Below are 12,960 nucleotides of genomic sequence, written 5' to 3' on the forward strand. Positions count from 1 at the left end.
TTGCTCGATAGCGGAAGTAGTGTCGTTTGACATCAACTCGCACTGACACGCATACACCGGCCAGCTCGGCTTATTAATATTATTATTATATATCCACACGTCGCCGGGTCGTACCCGCAGCCGGTGGCGCTAGTATATGATCGGCCGTTTGTTCGGTAACTTGTCGCAGAAGGTCCCGAGCTTGCTGTACCGGGTGTCGCTGGTGATGAAGCCGCAGGTTGTGTTCGTGCTGGGCGGGCCTGGCGCCGGCAAAGGAACCCAGTGCTCCAAAATCGTGGAGGTATGAGAGAAAGGGCAATGAAAAGGGCCCTCTTCATCGAGCAGGGTTGTGAATGACGTAGTGCAAATGTGGTTCAGGGGGATATGCCTCTCTTTTTTTAATTGCTGCGACTTCAGTAGCATCTTTTATTATCGGATAGTATCCCAATTTTCTGTCACTTCCGGTTGTCCTCTAAAACGAACCTGTGCGTTAGCCAGGCAGCTAGCTTGTTCACCTCACTGGATATCCAGATTAAGTGCCGAAAGAGAAGCAGGAGCTATATTTTAATGGATTTATTTCTTCCAGGAGACTCGATGACAATAATTCTTCACAAATGAGTGAGAGCAGCAAAGAATAAGGTATTTGTGGAGTCCTGCGACTGGATGAATGGGCTAAATAATACCTGTTCACGTAGAACAAACAGGAGATAGTGTATTGACTTTTCTTCAGTGCTATCACCTTATCTGTGCAGATGGGGTTATGTAATGTCAGTGCGAGTCTGGAGTGCACTTGGCCACACTAGCCTTGACTTTGAACGATCAGAAACAAATAATGACATAGACACAGACAGGTATTGGACAAGGAACTAATCACCCCATCCTGCTGATAAGGCAAGGCACACGTCAACACGTCAGTAATTTCTGTTGTCAGTAATGTAGTAAGAAAACATTTTTTAAAAGAATCAAAGTATGGGGGGAAAGAGGCTGTTGTATATTACAGGAAGTTTTCTTTAACCCATAATTTATTTGCTCAGTTGGGCCAGAACAAAAAGTTATTTTATTTATTTCATCAGATCATCCTGAAAGTCAGCAAAGCAAAGCCAGGACTCATAATGAGGCTCCTGCTTTGATGTTATTCTGAAGCTCCTGAAGCTGCAGCTCTACTGGGGGCCGCCGTGGATTCTTTGATGTGTGTTTGGCAGACACAGCTTCTTTGAGAGAGAGACTTTATAGCTACCCTTGTTCACGGATGTTACTGGGTGTTGGCTGCCATGCTTCAAGTGCAGCGATCGGGCCTGTGTGGCAGCTAGAGGCATAGAGGCTCCTTTCATTCAGTGCTTTCATTCAGGACTGACTCTTTTTTTTCTGCTCAGCCTGCGAGTTAGAAAGATTTATCCTGTCTGTAAAGGCTGTCGCAGTGTTCACAGAAATGTACACACCTGGAAAATAGTTTTCCATTCTCATCACCGTTACTTGATTCAATTTAGAAATTTGTGTGTTTCTCAGAGTTATGGCTACACCCATTTGTCAGCTGGGGATTTACTCAGGGAAGAGCGAGCCAGAGAAGGGTCAGAGTTTGGACAGCTCATTGCCAACTACATCAAAGAGGGCAAAATCGTCCCAGTGGAGATCACCATCAACTTACTCAGGAAGGTGCGTATTTAATACAGGTTGTAAATCTGGTTTGCCTAGAAAGAAAATACTGTTTGTTTGTGTCGGCTGCAAGTCAGACCTGTTTTCAACTACACTTTTACACTATTTGTTCAAACAAAAAAATTCTACAAAACTGAGTTTTAACTTTTAATCTTTAAATTTTTCTCCAAAGCCCCGAATTTGATTCTGACATTTTAGTCATTTGAATGTAATGTGAATGATTTCTTTCTGTTTCTTATTCAGGTTATAATGCTTTGTTTTTCTAAACTAAAGAGACAAAAAATGTATTTTAAGTTGTATAATAGATACCTTCTGCTAGAGTTTACTGGTAGTGTTTCAGAATCACTTTCTTGGATAAATGTGGTCTGTTTGCTGCACTGAGAGACTAATTTTAATTTCAAGTATGTCAGCATCATGATATGAACTGTTACAGATGCAAACCTCAGCACACTTTGAAAAAAAATCTCAAATGCAAAATATTTCCTGTTTGTTCTTCCCGTTTTGTTAGGCCATGGAAGCGACGATGAAGGAAAATGAGAATAAGTTCCGGTTTCTCATCGATGGTTTCCCCCGAAACGAGGACAACCTTCAGGGGTGGAATAGTGTCATGGATGGAAAAGCTGATGTTAAATTTGTGCTTTTCTTTGACTGCAGCAATGAGGTAACTCATGGACCTTTTATTGTCCATTTCACAGCAGGGATTGCTGTTTAAATGAGGATACAGAGAAATCATTTAACATTTATTTGCTTCATTCTCATCTTCTGTATTGCCACCACCTGCCGAAGTAGAGTGAGGTCAAATTGTTGTGTAGTCACCCACAAAACTAAAGTGTAAAAAGAGCATGTTCTTACATCTGGCAAATCATCTTAAGTTTTTAGGTTTCAGTGGGGAAAAAACATCCTGGAATTAAAAGTTCTTAAAAGTACTTTTGGTGGAAATGTGGTTCTGCTGTGCTGAACTGATGTTTTGCGAATTATTTTGCACTGATTTCGACTCTTTTGTCTACAGGTTTGCATCAACAGATGTCTAGAAAGAGGAAAGAGCAGTGGACGCACAGATGACAACAGGGAGAGCCTGGAGAAAAGGTGCAGTTCTCTACTGAGGAACTAATATCTGGAGTCTGGCCTTTAATGTGTTTTAATTTAATAATATACCACTGAGTCCTCCATTTCCTGTGTTCGTTTTTTCCCTCTATAGGAAAAACATGCATGTCTGATCACTATAGATTTGTCTGCCCCATTTAACTTACTGGTGGATACCTGCACAAATGTTTTTGACCTAATTTATGCCTCCTTGGAGTCCCCTGTGTCATCTGACCCCGATAACATGCCATATTTTTCTTCATTGCAGAATCCAAACCTACCTGCAGTCTACACGACCAATCATTGACCTGTATGAGAAACAAGGCAAGGTGCGCACTATAGATGCTTCTCGCTCAGTGGATGAGGTGAGTAAACAGCGTCGACTGCAGGAAAACATTCAAGAATGCCTCCCATAGAGGCCAGTTAAGGCAAACAAGCCCTGAATATGTGAGAGAGATTATGTAAAGAATGCTACTTATAGATTCAGTCCCCCATCATGCACCCAGGATGTTTTCAAGTTGTAGTTTTTCACATTTTAGATTGAATGCTGTTGGGATTGTGGGGGGAACTGGTAGTTTGGGCAAATAGGTATTTTGACAGGTTTTTGTGCCAAGGCCGCCATCATATGGTGGTTGTGATGTTCAGTAAATCCACCAATCTCCCTTTCAGGGTCATTTCCTTGTGCACCTCTGCATCACTATTTTTAGATAAGTCCTTGGAAGGCCTGTTCTGCAGTTTCACATTGGGCCCAAAGTTGGCCAGAGAAAATCATCGCTGGTGATGAGAGCTCATCTCATCACTTCTCACTCAACTTTTCAGAGGAGGAATCTTTCATCCCAGCGTTTTCTATTCTCCTGTCGTTAACATTTAACACGGTCTCACAGCAGTTCATGGAATAGTCATTACCTTTAGTCTACTAATTCATTTCCCTAGACACAAATCTTACACTTTTTTCACACATGCACAAATTTCCAAACAGTATTTTGGTGTACCCGAATAGACTTTTAAGCTTTTCGGTTTCATGTGTACTGATTCATGTCCATGCGCACAAAATGACCTTTTTCCACTTTTAAAAGTGGAAGAAGAAAAAAGTGCTGGAGTTATTTGTTATTTCTCATGCTACAAACCCAAATCTGAGTCGCACTCATCAGAGATTTTAAGACATTTTAGTTTTTGTTTTTTTAATAACTAAATTGTTTTTATAATTATTTGAATATACATTAGCCCTTTGACAGACTGGCAACCTGTCCTGGGTTTACCTGGCATGTCTGTCACTTACTGCATCAAAAGATTTGAAACCCATGTGACATCATCCACTTTTATCTGCCACTCGGACACACTTGACGGACATCCAGCACTCATCGCAGACACAAAAGTGCAAGTATTCGGAACAGCCGCTCAGGCATGTCAAAGAGGCGACCTTTACTGGACTTCTAGTTTTTATTGAGTTTTTGTTGCACCTGTGATTAAAAACAGTACTACATAGCCACGGACGGCGAGATAAGCTTCACCTGCAGCTCTTCCAGTAGTTCAGGCTTTTTAACACGTTGCTTTTTGTCTCTTCCAGGTGTTCGCTGATGTAAAAGCCATCCTAGACAAAGAGGGTTGAGTTTCGCCAACTGCCAACATTCATTTATCTTTTATTTTTCTTTTTATCAACTGCATTTACACTATAATAAGTTTATATGTTCATTCATATGACTTTTTACATTTGGTTAATTTTGACTTCGTGTCTTTTGTAAACGCTGTACTGTTTATTTGTGAGGATGTAAAATGTGTATGAATGTGGAGGTAGCAATGCCAAGCGGCTACTTGTGATGAACTAGTTATTATTCAGAAGAGCTCACAGTGTAGTCTTTCCTCATAGTCTGAGGCCTCAGCTTAGAGACACACTTCTTTTGTCAAAGGCACTTGCAGCACTGAAAGTCTAAGAAAAACTGTACGTATTACCAATGTTTTCAGGGTCACTGGTAGAAGCCATCTCGCTCTTGATAAAAATGTTTGATCTGATGACAAGGAAGGAGTTAAGTCTGTACTGAACCACATATAGCCTCTCTGCCATCCAAATAAAATGAATACAACATCCATCTCATGTTTACTGGACAGCACTACAGCATGAACACTTGCTTTTGTGCCGTGTGTCAGTATCTGCTACATGTTCTTGTGATAAGCTTCAATTTGACGATGAATGCCCACATTATTATTTCAGAACGCACGTCATCACGCCTATGCGAGCTGGGATTAGTGATAGTGAAAATGAAGATTAGGTGAAGTTAAATATGCGCTGTGTCTGCTTTTAAGCTTTGTTAAAAGTGCCGTCTCTTTTGTGTTATCTCTGTCAACACCGCAGTGGATTTTAAAACCAATCAGTATGTGACTGAAATGCCGTGTTTCAGCTTTTCAGATGTTTTTTTTTTAATTGTTTAGGAATTGCAACCATTTTATACAGTCTCCTATTTTCAGAGGGTCAAAAGTAAAGCACATAGTTTTAAATACAAGAATTGTTTTTAGTACTTGGATGAAAATACTGTAGAACAAATGGATAAATATGTTTTTCCCTTGAGATACTCTCCAAGGCCTTTACTGCAGCTGCCTTCAGTTACTGCTTGATTGTGAGTTTGTCCTTAATAACTGAAAAACATCCTCTGCTGGGTTACAAATCAGGTGACTGACTTGACCATTGAAGAATATCCAATTTATTTGCCTTAAGAAACTCTTTGAGTTACTTTGGCAGAATGCTGTTGAGTCATCATCCATTTCAAACGCTACTTGGTGAGTTTGAAAGAATGAATGAATCACAATAGTGTTGTCTATACAATATTTGTCTGAATCTGCGCAGAGAGTATAGCCCTGAACACTTCGTACTTTATCCTGCTGCTTCTATCAGCAGTCACATCATAATAAACACTAGTGAGCCGGTTCCACTGGCAGCCATTCATCCGCATGTCATAATACTGCCTCCACATATAATGAGGTGAGCTTCAGATCAGATGAGCCGTTTCTCCCCTTCTCCACACGTCTCTTTTCCCATCATTCTGGTACAATTTCATCTTGGTTTCATCTGTCCAAAGATTCTCGGATGTTTTCTGGAAAAGTCTAATCTGGCTTTCTTGTTCTTGAGTGTAACCAGTAGTTTCAGCCTTGCTGTAAACCCTCTGTATTTACATCCGTGAAGGTTCCTCATGATTGTAGACCTCAACAATGATACACTCATCTCCTCAAGAGTGTTCTTGACTTGGTTAAATATGCCCAATTACAGCGTCCTTCACTTTAATCAACATTTCTTTTTGAGATTCATCATATTGTGAGTTTCAATGAAAAGATACCAAATGCATGGAATAATCATCAAACTGGCCTCACCAGGCCAGGAAACTGCACCTCCAGTTAATTTTAAGCCTCTGAATGTGGCTGTAATTCCTGATTAGACCCCTTGAATTAAAGATGAAAGTCTACACTTTTATTTAAAATTATATGCCACCTTTGTGACGGTGAACAGATGCAAAACTTTAAAAAATAAACATGTGTAATTGTCCAACAGTGTATGTATCTGACTGGATGTAGTTTGTAGGCAAGCCACAGCTCCTCGTTTCCATCCTAGTAAACCAGCAGGTGGCGCCAAACATCACAGTATATGCTCGGTTAAACTCTTTTTACATGAGCAGCATACAGCTCAGTTTGAGGCCAGGCTTGACCAGTAAGACTATCATCCAACAACCTATATAGAAAAAGACTATATCTAAATTGTTCCCCTTTCATTCAGTGTGAAGAAGTTTAACTACATATCTAATTCCTCAGATCCCTCAAGAAAGTGAAGTGCAATTTCCATAATATGTCTGTTTTAATATGTCATAAAGAAAAGCTGATGTAGTAAATAAAAATGAATGAATAAAATAAAATAAAATTAAAAAAAGAAAGTAGTTTGTGTGATTGTTTGGAATTTCACTAATTGGTTAAAAACATAGAAAAGGGTGCTGGCAGCATTTGTCCTGTGATATTTCTGCAGCTTTGTCTTTTAATTGTTTATCTTTTACTGAACTGATGTAGTAATCAAAGCGTGTGCGTGTCTGTCAGTAAGAAGAATATGTACCTTCAAATGTACATAAATATTTCAGCATTTCATTTAGCCATTGTTTTGTTGGTCTTCATAGGAACTGATTCCCTCCATCACTAATTTTTTTAAAAACAAATATAAACTGACAACAAAGACTAAGTAAGAGCCAGAGATGAGGTTTGATATATACTCTACATTTCCCATATGTTTACAATATTCAGTTATGAATTTTAAATGCTTGGATGACTCATTGCTCGAATCATGTTTCTTAAAAATAATGAAAACAAATGCTGCGTTGTGTGCTATATAATAAACATTTTATTTTTGCGTTTGTAATATATATATATATATATATATATATATATATACACAAAATCTGTAGTTACAGACATTTGCTTACATATTACTAATATTCCTGAGTGTTTTAGCTTGAGGCCTGGTGTCTGCATTTAAAGAGCTACACATTACAGAACAGAAGCTTTCAAATCAACAGTACCTTGACATGCTTTCACATAATAACAGGGCAAAGTACCAAATGCGAAACGGGAAATGCATCAGAGAAGCAGTTCACTGCAGCAGTCGTATTGTTGACAGTAAAATGCCTTAATGGGCAGTCAGAGAAAGCAGCTAGCAGAAACGTGTGACTGTAAGGCACTAATGATTCAACTGGTTAGTCCGATTGAACTATGACACACAAGGTAAAAAGATTATCAAAGTTTAATGATCCTGCTGAGAAAAACGGATCAATGCAGCACCAAATGTAAAAGAATTCAGCCAAGAAAAATAAAAAAATATATATAAATAAGAATACAAGTGCTGAGAACTGATTTTAACAAGCTTTTTCGACATTTTAAGTAGAAATACGTGAATAAAAGTAAGAAAATATATGAATTACAGCATCATGTGCATGTGCAAAACAACATTAACCCAGAAATGACTGAAGAAGGGAAAACTGTACAATACAATAAAAACATTTGCTTAAATGACTGACAATCTATGCTTATTGCAATAAGTACCACAACCTATGACACAACAAAACAACAATTCCTGGTGTTACTGACAGTCAGTAAAGCTTACTGCATTAAGAAAAATGTAAATATATTCGTACTCTGCCAGCAGATGGCAATCTTAAAATATATATATTATCTTATTTACAGGCAAGCCTTGGCAAACAAAAAAATAACGGCGTAAGACTGCAAAAGACCACATTAATGGGCGAAGTCATATCTACAGCTGAAGCACAAGTGTAACAGTGATTCTCAATGCGTACGAAAAGGAGTCCTTCAATTCAGACACTGTGTTGAGTAATTTGCCAAAAAAGAAATTTTAAATTCACATTAAAAAAAAAAAGTACATTCTGTTGTTAAACATTCACAAAGAACTTACATAAAGTATGTGCATCACGTACAAATACGTAAAGGGTAACACAAATTTCTGGTTGTGTTTAGAAAAAAAATAGAATTTTTGACAGCATGCCGGCTGGTGAAAGAAAAAAGTGTGTGTGTGTGTGGGGGGGGGGATGAAGGTCTGCAGCACGCTCAGCAGGAGTTTGCCAGGCCTGTAATGATGTTGCCGGGAGACCTGCGATACTGAGCCTTGGTGTTAGTGACGGCCCCGTGCTTCTGTCGCAGGTGAAGCCTCAGCTGACTCTTGTGTCTGAAGTGGAGGTCACATTTTTCACACTAAAGTAAAGGAGAAATAAAAGCATTATTTAGAATCCCTGTTTATAAATGGACAGCTCAGATCAGTTAGCTCTTTCCAGGATTACCAGTCAGGAATTATAACTATTGACAGGCATATGGATCACCGGCATGATGGGATTACTCTCTTTTTAGCCAGCAGACGCGGTGGATAAAGAGGGGAGGGTGACTAGGAAGCTTACATGATAAGGCTTCTCTCCAGTATGAATGCGCATGTGGCTCTTGAGCGTCTGAAGGTGACGGAAGTGCGTTCCACAGATCTCACAAGGGTACGGTTTCTCCCCCGTGTGAATTAACACATGTGCACGAAGGTGGGCCACCTGCGGGAGAAAATGACTAATGTTAATAATGAGGCTACACTTGAAATTTTTCCTAAAGATGAGAAGGTTTTTTGGGGGGGAGGGGTCTTCTCCTCACCTGGACGAATCGGGACCCACACGTTTCGCACTTGTATGGCTTTTCTCCAGAGTGGATACGAGTATGAGTCTTGAGATTGGCTGGCCGGTTAAACTGAGCTCCGCAGATGTTGCAGTGGTACGGCTTTGCACCTGGAGGTTAAGAAAAGCAGGTGAATACAACAACTCCATTCCTTGGATTAACTTTAGAGAGTTCTGAAAATGAGGCAGAGCCTCCAGTGACTCTTACCTGTGTGAACAGTCTTATGGCTGGCCAGGTTGCCCTTGTAGCGGAAGGCAGCCTGGCAGCAGTCACACTTGTATGGCTTGTCGCTGTGGACCTGGGCCATGTGCTCTTTGAGAGAATCTTCGTCTGAGAACTTTGAGTCGCACCCGTTGCAGATGTAACTGTTGTTTTCTGCAAAAAGAAGTAGAAATAAATGAAAATGTGACTAACAATGACACAAAATGAGATCGAATGGCTTCTTAGAGCTTAAAGACAAGCTAACAGTGTAATATTTGTGCGTTCCTCTTACCACAGCTGGAGGTGGAATAATCCGAGTGTAGCTTGGTGGAGTCATCTTTGCTGTATGAGTCAGGAGACAGGTGACCTGCTTCCATACACTGAGGACTGTCGCAGCCACATGTGGAGCATCTGTTGTTGCTGCAACGAGGAAGACGAGCACCGTTAGTATGAAGTTACTTTAACCTCCTTAACGTCTTAAAACGCTGATTTCATATTAGATCTGTCTGTGAGTTGCACTTTTACCTGACACTGCTGCAGCTTGTGCTGTCCACACTCTGAGATCTGGGACTTTCTTCTTGATGGTCACCGGCTCCTTCTTCTGCCTGGGCATCGCTGTGTCCTCCTGCCTCACTGCTCTTGCCAGGGCTTGGTGTAGGGGACAAGGCGCCGGTAGCATTAGCGTTGTTTCCTTGAGCCTCCTTTCCATTCTCATCAGAAGTCTGGTTCATAACGATGAACTTGTACTTCTTCCAGTTGCGGGCCTTCATATCTTTGGGGCAGTCTGATGGCCGCTTGAGGCTCATGCTTGCATTTCTGCTGCTGCTCGACTCAGTGGGTGAGTTTGGCTGGCAGTCAGATCTAAGGGGGCTTTGGGGGCTGCAAATGACACCTTTGCTAAAGCCTGGGGACGTTCTTACACAGCTGGTTTGTGGGTGCTGAATGCTGTCTTCCTCCATTGGAGGAACAGGTCCTTGAAAGCTGCTGTGAGCTACTGCTGGGCGGATGATACTGGGGAGGTAACCGACATGGGATGGGAGTGAGTGGGAGATAATGGCATTGGACTCATTGTGAGCCATGTTGGTGGTGGGTACCAGTGAGCATCTAATGTTCGAAGAACCTTCTAATTTCTCAGCAGTGACACAGACATCACCATAGACGTGATAGGAGCCAGAGGTGTTGATCCCCCTGAAAACACTGGGCATGTAGCCTCTGGACTCGTGAGGAGGGGGCATGTTTGGTGTACAGTTGTTTATATACTCGGGCCTTAAAGCAGAGATTTCTTCAGCCAGATGTAATGAGTTCCTCTGTACCTCTTCACTCTGCACGCTCCTGTAAAAACACATTCATCTCCAAGTCAGATCCCTTCAGTTTTTTTCCCAAGACAATACAGTTTCTTTTCTTTAATTTTTTTAGTTTTTACCTGGACTTAATGAATCTGTGGCAAGTGTTGGCCACGTGTTCCATCTGGAGGTAGATGGCTGTATTCAGGGTGGTCATGACCACAGTGTCGTTAAGGTTCAGACAGGATGTGTACATGAAATCTAGAAGGATGGAGAAAGCCTTGGGGTCTACTTTGGGGTCTAAGCTGATGGCACTGAGGTTTGCATTCTCAGGATCCATGAACACGGAATAAAAGAAGCCACTGTAAAACAGAGAGAGAGGTAGTTATCGTGAAGGTTAGCGTTTACACAAACTGTTTGGTATGAGGTATGAAACCAAATTTCCCAATTCCAACTTATTCACTATAAATAATGACATAGTAATTACATATATAGTCTCGTGCTGGTGAACTCGAGTCAGATCTTTTGACAGTGTATACCTGCAAGCCACCAGGATGGCCTTGTGAGCTCGGAAAAGCTGTCCGTCCACCTGTATGGACACATCGGTGAGGATGTTCCTGCTGCGCAGGCGGTTGAAGTTGAGCAGGACGTCGCCTGCATGGCGTGTGAACTGAATGCAGTCGTCTGCAGTCGTGGCCATGCTGTCATAACCTGTGCAAAAGTTATAAACGGTGTGATCAATATGGAAAACTCTACAACTGACGCACTGTGGGTTGAATGTAGGAAGAAAAAACAAACAAACAAGGTGAAAATAAAGTTACACGATTGTATTTATATGAACATTTCAATTATTCCACAAATAAAAACCTGGAGTGACAGAATTTTTTTAACTGGTTCAAAACATGCTGCTGCTGCTGTTCAGTATGAGCCACGTAGCTTCAAAACAAACTTCAAACCAAAACAAGTGACAACGTTAGGACAAAAGGCGGCGCCATTGCAAAGAGAAACGCAAACAAGGGAGGCTCACTAAACCTTTACAGCCCTGCTCTGACAATAATTGAGCCTATATGACGGTGATATTACAGAGTACGACCTCTAATCAGCATTTCAACATATTATGGAAAACAGCTGCACTGGGTCAATGTCTACACAAGCCTGTGCCAAGTGGCAACAAATCTTGACCGCGGGCAATAAAGCGCAAACATAAAACCGTAAAACCGGTGACTTAGTGTGTCCGTGTCGCAAGTGTTTAACTCGAACTGTCTCGTCTTTCTGCTGCAGCGGCACAGCGTGTGGACAAACACAGCAAACTATCTGCTGGCAGCCCACAGTTTGTGAGCGCGTTTGACGTTGAGCACATTCCGTCCCGGCTGCTCAGATTAGGTTGCCAGCGCGCACAGAGAGGTTTCCTGTTCCCCGATTTAACTGCAACTCATCTCCTTTAACCCATTAACATTCACTCCCCCTCACCCCACCCCACCCAAAGAGTTGTTTCTAAACCTTCGCAGTTTTAGACTAAACCGTGGCGGCATGATTTCGTATGATGTGATTTCAAGGAGTGGCGGCTGAGTAATCGCGCTGCTGTGCGAGCAGGTCGGCACAAGCCCTGTCAAGTATGGAAATACTACTCAGCTGTCATGTCCGAAGGGCTGCCGCGAAGTTTCGTAATATGTTTTCAAACACCGATTGCGGAGTTAGAACTGATGGTTTACGAATCAAAGATCAAAAAAGTAGTCGGCTCAGTTTGAAGGGCACAATTAAACAAGTGAAAATAGTGTCGACAAAAGAAATACGCAGAGGAAATTTAGATGTTGACTGAACCAGTCCGACCGGTCCTGTTGCGCCACTGTTTCCCGGTTGATATGTAACCTCGATCATGTCAAAGGGTGGTATCAACTGAACAGCTTTTTAAAAATAATAAAAATAATACAAAATAATAATACAAACAGGCCTCCTGAGCTGGAATAAACACATAAAAGGAAAGTTTAAGACAGTTTTTACTATCTATCCCATCTGAACAGCTACCGCGGCTCAAATCTTTTACTTCACTCCTGGCTAACGGAACCATAAAACCTTCGCAATAATGAAAATAAGTGGCACAGAAAGAAAAGGAGAAAGAAAGACAGAGAGGCGAGGAAGCCACACGAGCATCTGCTACTTCTCTACACTTCTGAGGGTAATGCTGAGAAAATAGGAAGGGAAAAAAAGTCACCTTGTAAAAGTTTCCTCGAAACTCTGTGCATCACCAGTTCTGAGAATCCAGTTCTGAGAATCCAGTTCTAAGAAACAGAGCTGCTCAATTCTCGGAATTTCAACACAGGGCCGTACCATCCTGCGAACAGCGGAGGAGCTGCTCTCCGCCGCCGGCGGCCTTACAGCCGTGTGCCGGCAGCGCTGTGGGGAGTAACCGACATTTGATCAATAAACACCGGGATTAAAACACAGTTGTGGGGTTATTAAAGCCCGTGTCAAAAATCGCAATTTTTAATGTGTTTTTTATTTCCCGTCTGACTTCGCATCCCCCGCGAAGTGGATCGGTCCAAGTGCAAGGTCAGCTGACCGAGTTATAAAT

At 41.5% G+C, this 12,960-nt stretch overlaps 2 protein-coding genes and 1 long non-coding RNA gene across 3 annotated transcripts in view; 2 read left to right on the forward strand and 1 right to left on the reverse strand.

The window, feature by feature from the left end:
• Nucleotides 1-26: 26 nt before the first annotated feature.
• Nucleotides 27-4,802, forward strand: cmpk (cytidylate kinase). The gene is made up of 6 exons (XM_063461830.1): nucleotides 27-280; nucleotides 1,486-1,632; nucleotides 2,141-2,293; nucleotides 2,642-2,718; nucleotides 2,984-3,080; nucleotides 4,283-4,802. The coding sequence occupies exons 1-6, from the start codon at nucleotides 137-139 to the stop codon at nucleotides 4,322-4,324; spliced, it is 660 nt and encodes a 219-aa protein (XP_063317900.1). The 5' UTR covers nucleotides 27-136; the 3' UTR covers nucleotides 4,325-4,802.
• A 2,435-nt stretch (nucleotides 4,803-7,237) lies between these two features.
• bcl6ab (BCL6A transcription repressor b) lies at nucleotides 7,238-12,676 on the reverse strand. The gene is made up of 9 exons (XM_063461954.1): nucleotides 12,601-12,676; nucleotides 10,928-11,099; nucleotides 10,529-10,750; nucleotides 9,631-10,437; nucleotides 9,398-9,525; nucleotides 9,112-9,279; nucleotides 8,884-9,014; nucleotides 8,649-8,786; nucleotides 7,238-8,448 (listed from the first exon to the last, which is right to left on the reverse strand). The coding sequence occupies exons 1-9, from the start codon at nucleotides 12,629-12,631 to the stop codon at nucleotides 8,305-8,307; spliced, it is 1,941 nt and encodes a 646-aa protein (XP_063318024.1). The 5' UTR covers nucleotides 12,632-12,676; the 3' UTR covers nucleotides 7,238-8,304.
• LOC134616892 (uncharacterized) overlaps nucleotides 8,924-12,960 on the forward strand; it is a 30,945-nt gene continuing 26,908 nt past the window's right edge. The window contains exons 1-2 of the long non-coding RNA XR_010091484.1: nucleotides 8,924-9,034; nucleotides 9,403-9,548. This is a non-coding gene — a long non-coding RNA (uncharacterized LOC134616892). The remainder of the gene's footprint in view (nucleotides 9,035-9,402; nucleotides 9,549-12,960) is intronic.

The sequence above is a fragment of the Pelmatolapia mariae genome, linkage group LG18 (genome assembly GCF_036321145.2).
Source record: "Pelmatolapia mariae isolate MD_Pm_ZW linkage group LG18, Pm_UMD_F_2, whole genome shotgun sequence".
NCBI classification, from domain to species: domain Eukaryota; kingdom Metazoa; phylum Chordata; class Actinopteri; order Cichliformes; family Cichlidae; genus Pelmatolapia; species Pelmatolapia mariae.